Genomic DNA, 18,113 nt, shown 5'->3' with positions numbered 1-18,113 from the left:
TGAAAGTAATGGACATGGGTTATCATCGAAACATTCACTCCATAAATTTTCAATTCTGATGTGAAATTACAACCTATTAACAATATTATAAAAGGAAGTGGTGAAGTGAGTAGGAATTGGATGAATTCAGAGGAAGAGGAGTATTTATGGGATTATATGAGCTCAAGAACAATAAATCCCATTCTTACCTCGTCTAATAGTTCACAGAGAGATTCTAGATTGTATTTCGAACTTGATAAGTAAAAAAGATGGAATTACCCTCATTCTTTTCCTTACATGCATTTACATTGAAAAGTATATTTTTTCTTTATGAAATCACAACAAATGCATGACAAAGAACTTCATGTGAACTACCATATGCAAAACAACGGATACATTCTACTTAACTAAGGGCAAAAGGGTCATTTTTAGCAGATGAAAATGTCCACAAATGATGAGAATTTATTAATTAAATATGTAATAGTTTTTGTATTTCTTTCCTTCTAGAGGTTTATTTTCCTAGATTGCTTCAATAAAACTCATCCACTTGCATATGTTCGGATATGGTACACGTCTTTGATTGACAGGGTAAGCAATTCTTCTCATTAGCAAACTAATCTTAAAAAATACCCCAAAATTATGTATCTTTGCTAACGAAAATTTCCATTTCTTACAGAAACTATGCTGCATTTGTTTTTCCCAATGGACTGTTTTTGTTTTGATTCATTGTAAGATAAAATAGAATTGGTGTGAACTTCCCAAATATGCAGGTACGATTGCCTTTTCCTCAGTTCTTCTTCTTCGTATCTGTTTCGATTTCAGTGAACTATATTATATGAAATAATCATTGAATTACTAATTTCTCTTTTAAAAAACTAGGGTTATGTAGGTCAAGATTCCTACAGGTATGTTTAGGTAGGTCAAGATTCCTACAGGTATGTTTAGGTAGGTCAAGATTCCTATAGGTATGTTCCTGGTGAAGCTTTATTGATGTCTATGATTTTCCATTTACTCGATGAAAAGAAAGATGAAGGAGGTGTCTATTAACTTTGATATCTTTGATTTTTTTTATCCAGGCATAAAATAGCCCCCTTAATGCTGGGATGCAGGAGAAAGGGTATGAAAGATGTAAACAAACAGGTCATGGTACAATTATGTTAATAGATACCATTGTTTTATGTATTCAATGGTCTCTTTTGAAGAGGAGTATGATTGGGCTGATCTTGAGGCTAATCTTTACCACTGGACAAAATCATTGTGTCCTGTTCAGGTACTCTTAAGGTCTGAGCTTCCCTTACGATTTTACCTTGATTAAAAAATATCATAGTTTTAAAAAAAAATGACATATTAGTATCTATAATATTCCTCAGTGGCACCCAGGTCATATTGGAAAAACAGAAAGAGAACCGAAAGAACAGCTCAAGTTGATGAATGTTGTCATAAAAGTAAGAGATGGTAGGATCCCAATGTCCATAAGCCAACCTATGGTAATCTTTTTTTTCTTATGTTAATTCATATCCTTATACTTATAGTTTCATTTATGTCAATTTAAGTCCTTATACTCTTAAGCTTACATGAATAATCAGATGGATTCATGGCTCGGTAATAGAAAAATAATGTTGGTATTGAATAGAGAAGACATGATATCACTTGCTGATCGGAATGCTTGGGCAGTAGCTGCAGAGGTGAATATGAAACGTAGAGCAAGAGGACTGCTTCCTCATGCAGTGAGTTCTACTTAACCTCAAATGCCTTACTTTTTCTACCAATATTAGCAATTTACATTTTTACCCATAAAATGGTTATAAATTTCATGTTCAATATTGCTATTTTTGCAAAGACATATAAGTACATTGCTTATATTGGTAAAAAAAGTAAAGTAGATTGCTATTTCCTGCAATTTTTAGGTTTGAGCTGGAATAGTTGGTTACCCAAATGTTGGAAAGTCTTCTTTGATCAATCGTCTACCGAAGCGTCGTATGTGCCCAACTGCTCGAAGACCAGTTGTAACATGATCGTTAAAGTACGCTGCTTAAATATTTAAAATATAACGTCCTAATAACAAAGAGAATTTTGAAATAAAATGCTATACATGTTATATTTTTCATAATATAATAATAAAATAATAAACGTTTTTTTAAGTAGGATACTATAATAAAGAAAATAGTAAAAGTATGTTGCTATTAGAAGCTAAATTTGAATCTGTTATTGCAGCTGACTGAAGTCCCACTTGTGAACTTTAATATACAGTTTCTTTACGAAAGCTAAGGATCAGACTTCTGTAATTCAACATTTTTCTTTATTTTGAGTTGATTAGTTACAGATCAACATTTATAATCTATTCTACCTACAAAATTTCTCAACAACAAATGTATACACTATTCTTAGTAATCTCCAACTTTATTTATGTTGACATTTGTTGCTATCTGCTCTCCATTAAAATTATTGATACATTTTGACTTCTTTCAAACTTAAGTCAAGGAAACCATGTTATCAATCAAAAGTCACAAAATATAAATTTATCAACATTTAAGCAAACCTATCTAACCCGGCGCCAATGGCGCAAGTAATTCCTTCTAGTTTACATGGTTATTCACACCTTGTTTGTGATCCTCGGTATCCCAGTCACAAACTTGAAGGGCATAATCGAGATTAAACATGGCATTGAAAAGTTCACTGAATCTCAAAAGATCTAGGAGTTTCAATTCATTTAAAACTTAATATTCTTTTTCGTTTTTCATGGTGGACTTGGTAAATCATCATTTACCTACCAATAAATAGTTTGCAATTGAATTACAGCATCCCTCTTCTGATTTGTTAATTATCGTGTTGGGTCCTAGCCTTAATATTTCATTTGGGTGTTATATTAAGGATTGGATCAACTAACTTGAATTTTCTCCCCTTGAAGATGTCTAGTTCTGACAACTATGGTCTTCCCGGATCCTTTGGAAAAAGCTTTCCACATGAAGATGATGTTCCACGATTGGATCATGGAAGTGGAAAATATTCTTCACTTCCTCGATCTCCTCCAATAGTTCTCCCTGACCCACATGTTTGTCGACTTGAAAAGTTCAAGGTCACTCAAGCCCTATTAGTAAGCAAACACGAAGATGGAAAGTCTGTGCACACATCTTGGAGATGAAGACACATATGATAGGATGGGAATGTTGGTTGTCGTTTTCCTAAGGAAGTTGGCTATTGACTTGGTTCTTCAGTCACTTACCGAGTCGTATCGTCAGTTTGTTAAAGACTACTATATGACAGATCACGACGTGAGCCTTATCGATCTTACCTATTTGATAATTGCTGCCGAATCAGCAATGATTTGGTGCACTGGTCAAGCAAATTTGTCGGCTAGATCAATCTCCCAAACTTCCATGGACATTGATAATGGTAACATTGGAAGTCCAAAAATGTCTTCTCTTCCAAATGGAAAGGGATCGGCCAAGGTCAAACCGTTTGACCAACTGGTAAAGAGAAAGGCTAAGTCTGATATTGTCTCGTGTGATATTCCGAAAGAATCTATTTGTTTCAATTGCCAAGAGTAGGGGCATTGGATGCGAAGCTGCCATATTTACCTGAAAGATCGTAAGGATGGAAAAGTCAAAATGTATGACTCTGCTTCAGGTAAGTCCACTATCTAACTTTATTAAGTTTCTATTTGTATATTCTTAATACATGATGTGATATGATTACATTTTGATGTTTTGTAGGATCGAAGAAAACAAAGGAAGCTTAAAGGAAGAGTAAGCTGAGTCTGATCGTGAAGAGATGGATTTCGATCGCATGGTTCGATGTTTGGATTTTCAATTGCTACTTAGGAGTTATGATAGATTGCTTAGGAATATTAGTAACATAGTTTTCATTTGTAATTGCACTGTAAGGACAAGTTTTTCTGCACTTTTATAAATAAAGAAAAATTTTGATTTATCTTATTTTGTATTTCCTTGCAATGGCATTTGTGAAAAACGATGTTTGTATGTTCCTATTGTTATCAATATTGAAAAGGATGTGATTCTTAGTTATGTTATTTGTGGTAGTGTAAAAAATTTACCAAATAATGAATGATTGTCATCACCCAAGTTTCGTATTTGGGAAATTAAGACTAAATCCTAGTTCACATAAGTATGTGAGTCAAGTGAAGGACTAAAGGATCTAGTACGCATTATGGTACACTAGGTCAAGTCCACCACAGGGAACAATAAGAACATCCGTCATGATTTGCTAAAACTTTAGTAAATATGGTTATGCTTACAAGATTAAGTGTAATTATGAATCATTGAAAAGTTTCAACGTAAAGCAGAACGAATAGCAAGAATCAATTAGGCCGAAAGATAAAAGTTTCTCCAATTTGAAAAGAAGGGAGTGTACTTAAGTATCGCGTTTTATGATTTACTTAGTGATTATGAAAATGTGTCACAATTGATCCTCTAAGGACACCTTAGTGCACGAATATGGCTAAGAAGAGGAACTGGAAATTGTTGAAATTGTTAAATCAAAAGGTGAATCATACTTCTTTCCAAAATCAAGTCTTAGAGTCGTACTCCAAGATTGTGACTTGAGTGACACATCTTAAGAAGGTTTATAACACACTCATCAAATGTGGAGTAGAAAATGTTTTCTTATTCTTGCACATTTGAAAGTGGTAAGTTGTGATGTCTTGGATAAGATAAAGATCAACTAGGACCAATTGTGTGAAGTGTTTGTCTTGATAAGAACCCACACTAACTCTTAAATATTTTTTTGTCAAGGAATGTTTCTTGACAAGAAAATATTATATGTCAAGAGGCCAGTGGGAGTCTTAATGGTCTTTAATATCTTTAGGAACTAACCAAGAATAAACTTTTTGTCTATCACTATCACATGACCTGAGCTTTGTAACCTATCGTGTTGACATATTTTTGTTTCTATGCCATTCTAGTTGAGTTGACTATGCATGTGAGTTCTATGAGTTCTCATTTGAATGCATAAAGGCAAAGCACCTTGATCAATGAAAGTGCATTGACTGATATAGGTGAGCTGTTTAACAACCTGGAAGAATTTGGTAGGCCCTATGCTACTAAGTGGGAAGAAATAAAGAATGAACAAGTTCAGTCCATATGAATTTGGATTTTGTCTTGTGATAATGGTTATGAAAAATTCACACGAATAAGAACACATACACCATAAAGTCTAAGTGTTAAGGTTTCTCTCCGCTTCATGAAAATGATTGTGAGGAAATGCTTTTACTAAGAAGATTTTAAGGAGATAGCGATTGTGTAAATTGCATTCTAAAATTCAATTACGATTATGGCATCCCTCTTCATAGTTCGAATTGTGAGATTTGACAATTAGTCTGAACATTTGGGACTTATTGATATAACTTCTGAAATAGTTTAGACATACATATGAGTCTTCTAATAAAAGGTGTATGAGATTAGATAAAGCCTTATTTAAGCTTTACGTATAAAAAATATGAACTTTGGTAAGAAAGTCAATAAGTATTGATTTCTAGAAGTCCAGTTGTTTTCTAAGTACATGTCAAAGTTAGTGGGAGCATAAGTGTTATACTGGTAAGGATATAATTATCATCTTAGTGGGAGCATGATTATTATGTTAAGTGATGTGAGTTAGCAATATTAATTATAGAAAAAAAAAGTTTCGATTTGCAAAGTTGTAGAGGTTGAAAAGTTGTTTTGCTATAATTAAGGGAGAGAAATTTATAATTGATTTTCAAATCTAAAATCTTAGATCGAGAAATTTTAATCAAATTTAGTCAAAGGACATATATGAATGTTATGTTGAAAATGTTCAACATAAGGAAATTCAATATATGGCAATATAATAACAGGAGATTGGTAAAGTATCATTATGTATCGTATCCCATACACTTTCAGTGTAGGATCGATTTCTTATGCTATAATATTCGACCGTTCTGTTTATTCCAAATGCCTAGAGTGTTAAGAGGGAAAAGGACAAGAATCGGATATGACTAAAGTAAGTTAAACAACTGTCAAGTACAATCTAAGGTTCGCCAATGATTGGTCACTTGAGAGCAGTTGGAAGTATAGTAATGGATTAACCATATTGAAATTATTTTGAATAGATAGGATTCTCTTTACAATGAGTTGTCATATAAAAAAATGGAAATGTTTCCATAATGAGAGTTGGATACTAAGAATCTATGTGTAGGTTAGAAACTTTTAGGCAAGAAGAATGTTTAAAGTAATGTACTTTGAATTTGAGACTTCATGTCTATGGAGTTGACAGTGTAACAATTTCCAATGGAATGCTTGGTAATATCATTAGCAAAGTCTTTTTGACTTTGGTGCTATGACGTTACAAAAGGATCATTGCATAAAAAAAATTAGAATCTAATACATTCTAATAGTGGAAGAATTTGGTATTCTTACACTTATGATATGGATTTGGAATTGTGAAATGAGCATAATTGGAAGTGTGTTCGATTGATCTATTTCACAAAGAAAGGGCCATAGATAAACATAGTGTGCATGCTTGGAGCATGAGATAACTATTGTTTTAATTCAATTATTAAGTTGATTAACCGAAACATTATACAATGAATAATGTGTAATAAATATGGTGATTAAAGAATAAGTGTTTTATTTATACTCAAAAGTTTGAGGTCATATTGGATTCGATTATTCTTGTGTTTCACTTCGCATGTTTTAACTTCCAGAATAACTAGGCTATTCAAACATCCATAGTCAATCATACTTTGGAAGTAGGTAATGAGGTAAGACTGTCATGAATCTGAATGTAGATTGTCTAAAGCGTTTAGACATAGAAAATGTCTGCTGCAGTGTTCATAAGTGCTCATGAAATAATATTTGAGTATTGGATTAAACCCACGCTCATGGAAATCACTTCATGGAAATCACGCCCATGTTTTTATGCTATTTAGAACTAAAAGTTACTTAATATGATTTGAAATATTCAATTACAGTAAAAATGGGAGCTGGAATGCAAAAGGAATAGAATGGAGCTGAAAAGATGCAAAAAGGATATTGCTGGCAGATTGACCCCTCTTCAGTGTTTTGGGTATATTTGATGACTCATAAGCGCAATTGGAGAGATTCAAAATGTCCTGAAAACTAGACGAAATTTCCTACGACTTATGTGAGAGGGCATTTTTGCTAATTCCGCATTTATCTTATCCAAAATCGTCCTTGAAGATGAAGCATAAAAGCTGGACGGAAATTCCCTCCAACTTACTTATTCCCCAAGCACCACTTATCTTATTTTTATTTGCTTAATCCCTAAGCCACCATTAGTTTCCTTATTCCAATAAAACTCTAATATTCCATATAAATTCCATCTCCATCAACTATAAATACCCCATATCATTCCACCATTTTCATAATCTATGATATTCCACTTCGACTTGTGCAACAAGAAAACTTCATAGTTGCCGTTTTGAGGGTCTAAAAGGCGGCCGAAAGGCCATTAAGCTGACAGGAGCAAATATCTAAGGGATTGGAGAGCGGATTCATGTGGTTTGTTATCGTGACCATGTTTGCATTCCATTGTGATGCTATTATGTGTTTACTTTCTGATTTAGGTGTACAAACCTTTTACTTAGTGTTTATGGTTGAATGAAACCTTGATTATTGGATTAATTGCTATTTTGGATTGTTTGTTTATGTTTAATTTATCTTGCCAAGCTTGTTAAAAGATCCTTACGTGTTAATGATAATTATTTGCTGTTAATTATCAAGTAAATTGAGTTGTATGAACATCTGCTTGATTGCTTGTCTCTTATGATTTTGATGACCATCAAGATTATATGTCTAGGAATAACGAATGTGAAACTAGGATTAACTCGGAAATAAGTAAGTTAATGTGTGAGCCTTGTGTGATAAACCATCAACAAGAGGTTAAACTGAATTAGTAATTTGATTAACTATTATTACAAGTCTTGCTTGATACGAACTGAACACTAGGAAGCATGTTAGTTTAATCAACTGATCACTGTTTGAATTGACTTGTTTGCTAAAGTATTAGTATTAGAGAACATGAATCTAATCATTTTAGGAATCGGTGAACATGAATAAATGAATTTGTGTGTGCAATTGTCTATGCTTTTAAGGTGTAATTCATCTAAACCAAAGTACTTGAAGAGATTTGTTTCCCTGTTAGTTTATCGAGATTTGTTAATTAATTGTTCTTCTGAGATTTAATAAACCATTTCTTTACTGCGTTTGTGTGTTTTGTAACCTATAATCAAATATTTTAAATTAATTCACTACCGTTCCCCTTGTGTTCGACACCCTTGCTTATCAAAGCTATACTATACTCGACCGGGTTCACTGCCTGTAAGGTGTGGTTTAGATGCAACAAATTAGGAATTATAAATAAAAAACCCAGTGCATGAAAAATACACATCAGATTGTGAGACGATAATATCTTATATTCTTGAAATGGAGAGATATGAGTTGTCGTTTACAAGTTGGTTGCACATTGATAATACGTAAACGCATCAGTAACTTGATGTTATAAAACGTATGGTTGTGTGTGATTTGATGAGTAAATAGTGCAAGAATATGAGTCGACATTTATCCGTTTCTTTTACCCAAAGTGGTATAAAAGCGATATCTGTGGGCCCCTCTATGATTTAGTGATGACATCCTAAGCTCTTGGCCAAGCCTAGACTAAGTTGATGTGTTCATTTGTAGTCTATTTTCAGTCGTCATAAATCAGAATCCGGGAAACAACACATGAACAGAGAGAATGATTACAAAATCCATGTCTCAGTTCATACAATATCTAGAATGGAGGAATATATGATCCCTTATCTAAAGGTCGCATTACTGATAAGATCAGAGTTCGACAACGGCTTTTGAAAGCTACGATTGCTAATCAGATTCTGAAGTTATACTTGCAATAATAATTATTAGACTTATCCAAGTGGGAGACTGTTCGATTAGGTGTCTATGGCCATAACCATTTTTGGTATGTGCTTGATTTGATTATGAGCATGGTCCTTTTGGGTTCCCTTCACTCATGCAACTTGATAGGATGACAAGAGGAGAGAGAGTAGGATTTATTATATGAACAATAAATTGGTACTCAAAAATGGTTTTATTAATATATTATTTAGAAATCATATTATTTAATTAGTATTGATCAGAAATTAATTTGGAATTAATTTAGTGATCAAAAGAGACTGATTAAATAATTGGGGACTGATATCGCAAATCACTAATAGTTGCAATTGGGCTGATGGATCATCTTGGAATAAAGGTTAGACGAATTCAATGGGAAGCCCATAAAGAATTCATCCAAGGAGTATTCTAGAAGGTGTCCATGGGCTGCTTAGGGATTAAGCAGTCATATTAGGGTTTCCACCTAAAACCCTATCAGCCACAAGTATAAATAGACCCCTTTCCTTGTGAAAATCAGATCTATGCTTCAAGAAACCCTATAGGGCCGATTTCATTCTCTCTCCTAAAGTCTTCATTTTCAAGAGTGTTTGTGACTCCATCATAGGTGCAATAATTAGGGCACTAAGCTTTCAAGAGTTAAGGACTTTGTGGATTGTTCTTGTTATTTCTACATAATAAGTAATGTAAGGTTTCTAACCCTAATCATGTGTGATTTTCGAAATTGTATACTAGACATTAGGGTTTCTAGCTTTGGATGATTATTGAATGTACAATTAGAGAAAACCTAGATCCAAAGCTTTAGGGTTTCATGCGCACCATAGGATTGATGTAATGCTCAAAACCCATCAATAACAACAGACCAAATAATTATCACAAAGACAATCATCTCTACTATAACTCTTACTAGTGGGTCGACCTTGGTGCCTTAGACCCACTTCTACTGGAAGGTAACTCACCTCAATGTCGTGTAGTGTCTGAACTATCCTTGGTGCTGGGCTCAACTCCTCTCAAACTCCTAAACATAACAATCTTCCTTAATTACTTTTTCATAATCCTAACCCTTTCAAGGGTCAACTCGATCAAAGTCAAAGTCAAGGTCAAAACCCTGGTCAAAGTCAAATTTTGGTCAAAGTCAACATCTGATCGACTCAACTCGCCGAATTGGTCCACCAACTCGTCGAGTTCCATAATCCATAGAATACTGAAACTTCGATCATACTTGTCGAGTCTTTCAAAAACTTGTCAAGTTCTCCTTCATACAAAATCGGGACCTTTTGCTCATGACTTGTCGAGTTCATCCTTGAACTCGTCGAGTCCTGCTTCATGTTAGTCAGGACGTTTAGCCATTGACTCGCCGAGTTCTGCCTTGAACTCGTAGAGACATTTGCCTTTAACTCGCCGAGTTCGTCATTGAACTCGTCGAGTTCTTTGATCTTCGAGTCAAAATCACATCCATCTTGCTGAGTCCTCTTCTAGACTCAACTAGATTTATTAGAAACGGAAAAGGTTGGGGAACCATAACCCAACTCGCCGAGTCCTATGAATGACTCGTCGAGTCCCCCAATGTCCAAGTTCATCCACACGATTTTAGTCGTACTTATTGTATCTAAAGCATAGATCTGACCTCCTAGGGTCGATATAACACGTAAAGTTACAAACTGTACGTGCATGCATGGGTGTTATGAGGCTAGAACACCAAAACTAAGCCATAAAAGAGTTCTAGTGCATGGGATAGGGCCATAGCTCAATAAAGGTGGCAACTTTAAGCTTCCTTAGCTCAAATGATCCCATATCTAAAGTCATTACTCTAAGATGCACTAAAATCCCAAGAGTGACTTAGAAATGGCCCAAAAATGACAACATGCAAGCCATAAATAAGATCTAAGTGATGGAAAGCCAACTTTTTAGCTTTATACCTCAAACAAGCTGGAAATGCAACCCAAGCTCTGGATCTACTGCACTCCTCTTGAATCTCCAAGCCTCTCCTTCCTTTTCCAAGCTTCAAATCACTAAAATGGCACAAATATAGCTCAAGAACACTCACAAGCTGATTAGGGTTTTGTGAATAAGGTCTGAGGGTGATGGAGGCTGGAGTGGAGGCCATATAAGGTGTTTAAATAGGGTGCAAACCCTAAAATTTAGGGTTTCATTCGGACAGCTTTACTCATCGAGCCGGGGCTTCCAACTCGTCGAGTAGAACCTTCCACCCACATCCAAGATTTGCCTCTACTCGATGAGTTTCGGGCCTCCAACTCGTCGAGTCCTAATATAAAAATGCAAGAATTCATATTTAAAATACGTACCGGGAACTAAGCGTTGCAAATCTCCCCCACTTATTTTAGACTTCTTCCTCGAAGTCTACTGCTACATTCGACAAAAGCTCAGGGTAGTGCTCCCTCGTCTCGTCCTCCGGCTCCCAAGTCCATTCTTGTGACACCCAATTTTTTTTTTTGCAAAAATTTTAAACTTTTAAAACCCATCTTAAATTAAATTAAAACAACTGAGACAGTCATAACATAATCCATCAACTTAATAACCATATAAAATAAGTGCGGAAGTAATAATAATAATAAGGTCCCAACAAAATAACTAGTAGCGATGTCCCGATGCTCCATGTCAAGCCTTAGCCTCTTTAATCTTAACACCTGAAAAGTTATAAGGGAAAAACGTAAGCACGAAGCTTAGTGAATTCAAACACAGACATTGTACTAACATTCATATTTACTAGCCCTAATCCATTTTCCAATTATAATGATAAAGGCAAAGAACGAATCAATGTCTATATTACAAAAAGGACTTGTAGGTTTGAACCGCACCGGGAAGATCCCGTATCATTTGGCCCTAATCACCGCACCTCACGAAGAGTATTACGTTGGTGATCTTACCTACCCACCGCACCGGTAAATCCGTATCCTTTGGTGGTGTCCCCATATCCATAATTAGTTACATACAGTGCACATGTACGAATTAAAACAATACTTATATAGCATGCTTTTATAATAAATTCAAATAATCACACACGAGCTAACTAGCAAACACAATCATCAATACAACGGTGTGAGAGAACTCACCTTGAGTGAGTATTAAGGATGGCTAACAATCAAATAATGCTACCAAGCTTGAGCAAACTTCAAAACCTCACCTAAGAAGGACTAAAGGTTAGAAAGGAGAAGTAATGAAGCTATGAGTTGAGAAAAGAGTAATCACAGCAAGGTCTCTGAAACAGACCTGCTGTTCAAAACGGATTTACTCCAAAATCTAAAACAGAAACATAGCTTTAACTAAATTTTATAGGAAACTATGATTTCTCTGGTTTCCACAACTATAAAGAACTCATTCTAACTCCAAACGATGAATTAAATATGAATTTTACAAAATGGTGTATCACTTCTGTCTCCAACAATACAGTCAAGTGATGTTGGCCAATTCTACCCAACTTGTGAGTAGAATTAGTCCAAAAGAAAATTAAGAGAAGTAAAGGACATACAAGTGAAAGTCTCAGAGTTGGAATTGAATGAAAATCATCTCTCAAACTCCAGATATAAAATTCACATTGTGGACAATCACAGCACTAGCAAAAGCTGGTGACTGCCCACTGACCTGGAGTGTGGATCCATTCTAACCAATTTATAATTGGAAATAACACCCCATATTCTCCAGATCTTAAATTCATAATATAAGGAACATATAGAAACTTGGAATCACTCTGGATCCTTTTCCAAGCCTTAGAAATGATGAAAACAAAATGACATATCAGAACAGACCCGGATCAGACCTAACAGCAAAGATACCATTCTTTCACATAGATAAAGCCCTTATCAGTGAGGTTGGCCTTCTTAAGAAAGTTAGCCAACTCAATTTGTGAACTTTTGGAACTGGTTTGGGGTCCGTTTGAGTTCTAGAACTCCAGATATGATTTTTACAAAATGACTACAGATCTGATTGAAAACAGAATCGTAGCCACCCGTGATTCCTTTTTGGCTTATCCATCCTTCTCCTTTTGAAACACATTTTAAGATGTGTTCATCATCCCAATTCATTCCCCATGATAATGGTGGTACTAAAAAGGGTTAGGGATCATTAGGATTTCATTTAGCCACAAGGATGTAATAATAATCAACATGAAAATAAACATAAGCACATAAAATCATCATTCTCCTTTTTAGGGTTTCCATGATCTTTTGCCACATGTAATCCCCTAGATCCATCATCCACCATATATGGGGTGAAGATAGGATCTTGAGATGATGTATAACATACAATTACAAATAAAATAAGAAGGAGAAGAGGTGAAGATGAAATCATAAAACTAGAACAAGGTTATGAATCAAGTTGTAAGAAAGGATAAGGAGGTTCATACCAATACGAATCAAGGCTGGAAATGAACAAGAATTAAGCTCCAAACAGCCCCTTGGCTGCTCTTGATCCCAAAGAGAGAGAGAGGGACAATTTTTGAGAGAGAGGGAGGGTTTAGAGTGTTTTCCTTGTGTGTGTTCCAAATGATTCAATTTACACATTAAGTACTATTAACTAGATGTACTTTGCAAATAGGCCCATAGCCCATGGACTTCAATAAAAGGAGTTTACAAGATGATCAAAACAGCCCAATAACATAAGAAATCAGACATTGGTTAAGTAAATTAACCCAAGGTTACAAGGATAATTAAATTAAAATAACCAAACGTACCGAGAAAACCTGGGGTGTTACAACTCTCCCCCACTAAGAACGGACTTCGTCCTCGAAGTCAACACCTAGAAACAGATCCGGATAATGAGCCCGCATCTCGCATTCTGGTTCCCAAGTCCATTCCGAACCCTTCCTATGTTGCCATTGCACCTTAACCAGGTTTATAGTATTGTTGCGGAGAGCTTTCATCTTTCGTTCTAAAATAGCGATTGGTTTCTCAACATAATTGAGACGCTCGTCAATTTGTATGTCCTCCAGTGGTATCACAGCGGTCTCATCAACAACGCATTTTCATAACTGAGACACGTGGAACGTATTATGAATTAGACTAAGCTCGTCAGGAAGCTCTAAACGGTAAGCCACCTTCCCCACACGAGCTATGACCTTGTAGGGTCCAATGAATCGGGGTCCGAGCTTTCCCCGCTTCCGAAATCGAATCACACCTTTCCAGGGGGAGACTTTAAGCAACACATAATCTCCCACCTGGAACTCAAGATTGGAGCGTCTTTTGTCAGCATAACTTTTCTGACGACTGCTCGCTGTGACCAAATGATCCCGAATCACTTGGATTTTCTCCGTAGTCTGTAGCACGATATCAGTACTCCCAAGTACCCTCTGCCCATCCTCGCCCCAACAAACGGGCGTCCTGCACTTCCTCCCGTACAAGGCTTCATACGGAGGCATTTTAATGCTCGAGTGATAGCTGTTCTTATAAGAAAACTCAGCTAGATGTAGATGGTCATCCCAACTACCCCCAAAATCAATCGCACACGCCCTAAGCATGTCCTCCAAGGTCTGAATCGTCCGCTCACTCTGCCCGTCTGTCTGCGGATGGAAGGCGGTACTAAAATGTAATCGTGTGCCCAATTCCTCTTGAAACTTCCTCCAGAACCGAGAGGTAAATCGGGTGTCTTGATCTGAGACGATAGAAACGGGCACCCCATGTAATGAGACAATCTCCCGAACAAAGATCTCGGCTAATTTCTCTGCCGATGAGCTCTCCTTTATAGCCAGAAAGTGAGCACTCTTAGTCAAACGATCAACAATCACCCATATTGTATCTGATCCTCGGGCAGTTCTAGGAAGTTTTGTAATGAAGTCCATGGTTAGATGCTCCCATTTCCATTCAGGAATCTCCAATGGTTGCAACTTCCCATGCGGTTTCTGGTGTTCCGCCTTGACCTTCCGACAGGTCATACATTCTTCCACAAATTGAGCCACATCATTCTTCATTCCATGCCACCAGTAAGCCTCATGAAGGTCCCGATACATTTTAGTAGCACCAGGATGGATAGAAAATTTTGACTTATGAGATTCATCCATTAGGGTTTTCCGATTTCCCCCGGTATATGGAACCCAAATCCTACCGTAGCGAGTCAGCAAACCCCGCTCGTCTCGTTCCATCTTAGGCAACTCTTTCCCAATCTTCTCACGCCTAATGTTTTCCTCCAGTATTGCCGTCTTTTGGGTGTCCCGGATTAGATCTAACAAAGACGACACCATCGTGATCCGGAGACACTTAGCTCGAATCGGTTCGGCAGATTGTTTACGACTGAGAGCATCAGCTACCACATTAGCTTTACCGGGGTGGTAGTGAATTTCACAATCATAATCTTTTACCACATCCAACCATCGGATCTGCCTCATATTCAAATCCCGCTGCTCGAACAAATACTTTAGACTCTTATGGTCAGTGTATATGATAAACTTCACTCCATAGAGATAGTGTCTCCAAATCTTAAGAGCGAAAACAACAGCCCCAAGCTCCAAATCATGAGTGGGGTAGTTTCGTTCGTGGGGTTTCAGCTGTCGGGAGGCATAGGCTATCACCCTATCTCGTTGCATTAACACGGCACCAAGACCTTGAAGCGATGCATCACAGTAAACCACCATATCCTCAACCCCATCAGGTAAGGCCAAAATCGGAGCTTCACACAATCGTTTCCTTAACTCATCAAACGCGAGTTGCTGCTCCGGGCCCCAAACGAATTTCATTGATTTCTTGGTCAATCGGGTGAGTGGTAAGGCGATTTTTGAGAAATTTTCAATGAACCTCCGGTAATAACCGGCTAAACCCAAGAAACTGCAAATTTCAGAAGGTGTTTTCGGAATCTTCCATTGTTTAACCGCATCAACCTTGGCTTGATCGACCTTGATACCTTGTTTGTTTACCACATGCCCCAAGAACTGAACTTCTTCCAACCAAAATTCACATTTTGAAAATTTAGCATAAAGCCTTTCTCTTGCCAGAGTTTCCAGAATCTCCTGAAGGTGTTGCTGATGCTCCTTTTTGCTCTTAGAATAGACTAAGATATCATCTATGAACACTATGACCGAACGGTCAAGCATCAGGCTACACACCCGGTTCATGAGATCCATGAACGCTGCGGGTGCATTGGTGAGCCCAAAAGGCATCACTACGAATTCAAAGTGCCCATATCGTGTACGGAATGCTGTTTTCTCAATGTCTTCTTCACGAACACGCATCTGATGGTAACCGGAACGTAAATCAATCTTGGAAAACCAAGATGCTCCCTGAAGCTGATCGAAAAGATCGTCAATACGTGGCAACGGGTACCTATTCTTTATCGTGCGCTTGTTTAGCTCCCTATAATCAATACACATTCGCTGGGATCCATCTTTCTTCTTCACAAAGAGAATAGGAGCACCCCAAGGCGAGCAGCTTGGCCGTATAAACCCTTTATCACTTAGTTCTTGAAGTTGATCTTGGAGCTCTTTCATTTCAGGTGGTGCCAAGCGGTAAGGAGATTTCGCTACCGGAGTCGCACCTGGCACCAAATCAATGCGAAACTCCACTTGCCGAACAGGTGGCGAGCCAGGGAGTTCCTCCGGAAAGACATCGCTGAAGTCGGAAACGACAGGAACGTCGTCTAGTGCTATAGTAGAAGAGCAAGAAGCCATATCCAGGCGGGGAATGTTCCCCTGAATAATAAGTTCTCCAACTCTAGGGTTTCGAACACGAACTTGCTTCTTACGACAGTGGATTTCCGCATCAAACGCATCAAGCCAATCCATGCCTACGATAACGCAGAGCTCTCGCATCGCAATAAGGATAAGATCGATAGGGAATTCAACTCCAGAAAACTCGAGGGTGCAACTCCGATAGACATCGGTGACATAAATAGTGCGGTTGTCGGCAACTTCGACAACCATTGGGCGAGCCAATTTTCCGATACTACACCCCAGACGATTAATAAACGTGCGAGACACAAAAGAATGGGTAGCACCGCTATCAAACATAACAACAGCAGGCTCGGAATCTAGCAAATAAGTGCCTGATTTACCACATACGATCATGTAAACAATTCTAACTACCATTTATTAAATAATGGCTGGAGAGAAAAGAAAGAAAAAAAAAAAAGAAATTTACCTGCCACTGTCGCGGTAATCACCGGCTCATCCGCAGTCATCTGGTGAGCACGACCTCGTGTCACCATAGTGGGTCCCGTAGAAGACGATGCAATTGCAGGATTTGTACCCCCGCTTCCTTTACCAGCCTTCAACTTCGGGCATTCGGGCTTCTTGTGTCCCGTCTCGTTGCAGTGATAGCAGACGGGAGCAGCAGAAGTAATCTGAGGAACTGCACTCGCAGGGGGAGCCCTACAATTCTTCCAATGATGCCCTGGCTTTTTACAGTTGTAGCATATCAACAGATTTTTCTCGCCCTGACCTGAAGACGGCCTGTACTCATACCTTGACTTACCACCCTGCTTTTGCTTTTTCTGGGCATCTCCAGATGTCTTGGAGGAGGTGTCATTGGCCTTCCTCTTGGTCTGGGTCTGCAACTCGATTTCCCTCCTCCTCGCTGCATCCATGATCGCGGATAAAGTCGGGAACTCCTGCATGCTAACGAATTCCCGAATCTCGGTACGTAGAATGGTAGTGTATTGGCTGACCAACCAGGCCTCGTTCCCAGCAAATGAGGGACAAAAAGATAGCATCTCCAAGAACTTGGCGTTCAGGTCGCTAACAGACTCGGTAGTTTGCTGTAAGGCCATGAACTCTTGCTGCATCCGCTGCTGCTCCACCTTGGGCACATATTGTGCCTCGAACCTCTCCACAAATTGGGCCCAAGACATGGCCCTCACTTCTTCCTCGTTTAATAGAGCGGTGATGGTGTTCCACCATGTCTTTCCCCTTTTTCGCAGCTGATTCATGGCGATCACAACTTTGTACTGGTCCGGACATCCAACAGTCATGAAGGCGCCCTCAACATCTGACACCCAATGCTTAGCAGCAACTGGGTCGAATTCACCATTCCAAAGAGGAGGGCTACACTTGCTGAACTTCTCGAAGTAGTATGCCGAATCCCGAACGGGCGGAGCCGATAACGCTCCCCCGGGAATAGCTGCGAGGCGCTCATCCAGAAGAGCTTTGACCTGGTTGATTATGTCATTGGTCACGCCCAGGATTAGTTCATTGAAAGCGTTATTGAATTCCTCAGCGACAATATTCCTAACTTGCTCCATTTGGAGCTGATTAAGGCGAGCAGGCGGAGCCATCTGTATCCGTAGAAGGAGGAAAATATTTAGAAATAATTC

At 38.0% G+C, this 18,113-nt stretch overlaps 1 protein-coding gene across 1 annotated transcript; it reads right to left on the bottom strand.

Moving 5' to 3' along the window:
* Positions 1-2,322: 2,322 nt before the first annotated feature.
* LOC111908007 (uncharacterized) lies at positions 2,323-18,074 on the bottom strand. Its single transcript, XM_052771599.1, has 4 exons — positions 17,650-18,074; positions 16,943-17,463; positions 16,373-16,847; positions 2,323-2,326 (listed from the first exon to the last, which is right to left on the bottom strand). The coding sequence occupies exons 1-4, from the start codon at positions 18,072-18,074 to the stop codon at positions 2,323-2,325; spliced, it is 1,425 nt and encodes a 474-aa protein (XP_052627559.1).
* Between the last annotated feature and the right edge of the window lie 39 nt (positions 18,075-18,113).

The sequence above is a fragment of the Lactuca sativa genome, chromosome 5 (genome assembly GCF_002870075.4).
Source record: "Lactuca sativa cultivar Salinas chromosome 5, Lsat_Salinas_v11, whole genome shotgun sequence".
NCBI lineage: Eukaryota > Viridiplantae > Streptophyta > Magnoliopsida > Asterales > Asteraceae > Lactuca > Lactuca sativa.
This window is presented reverse-complemented; position numbering and strand designations above follow the sequence as displayed.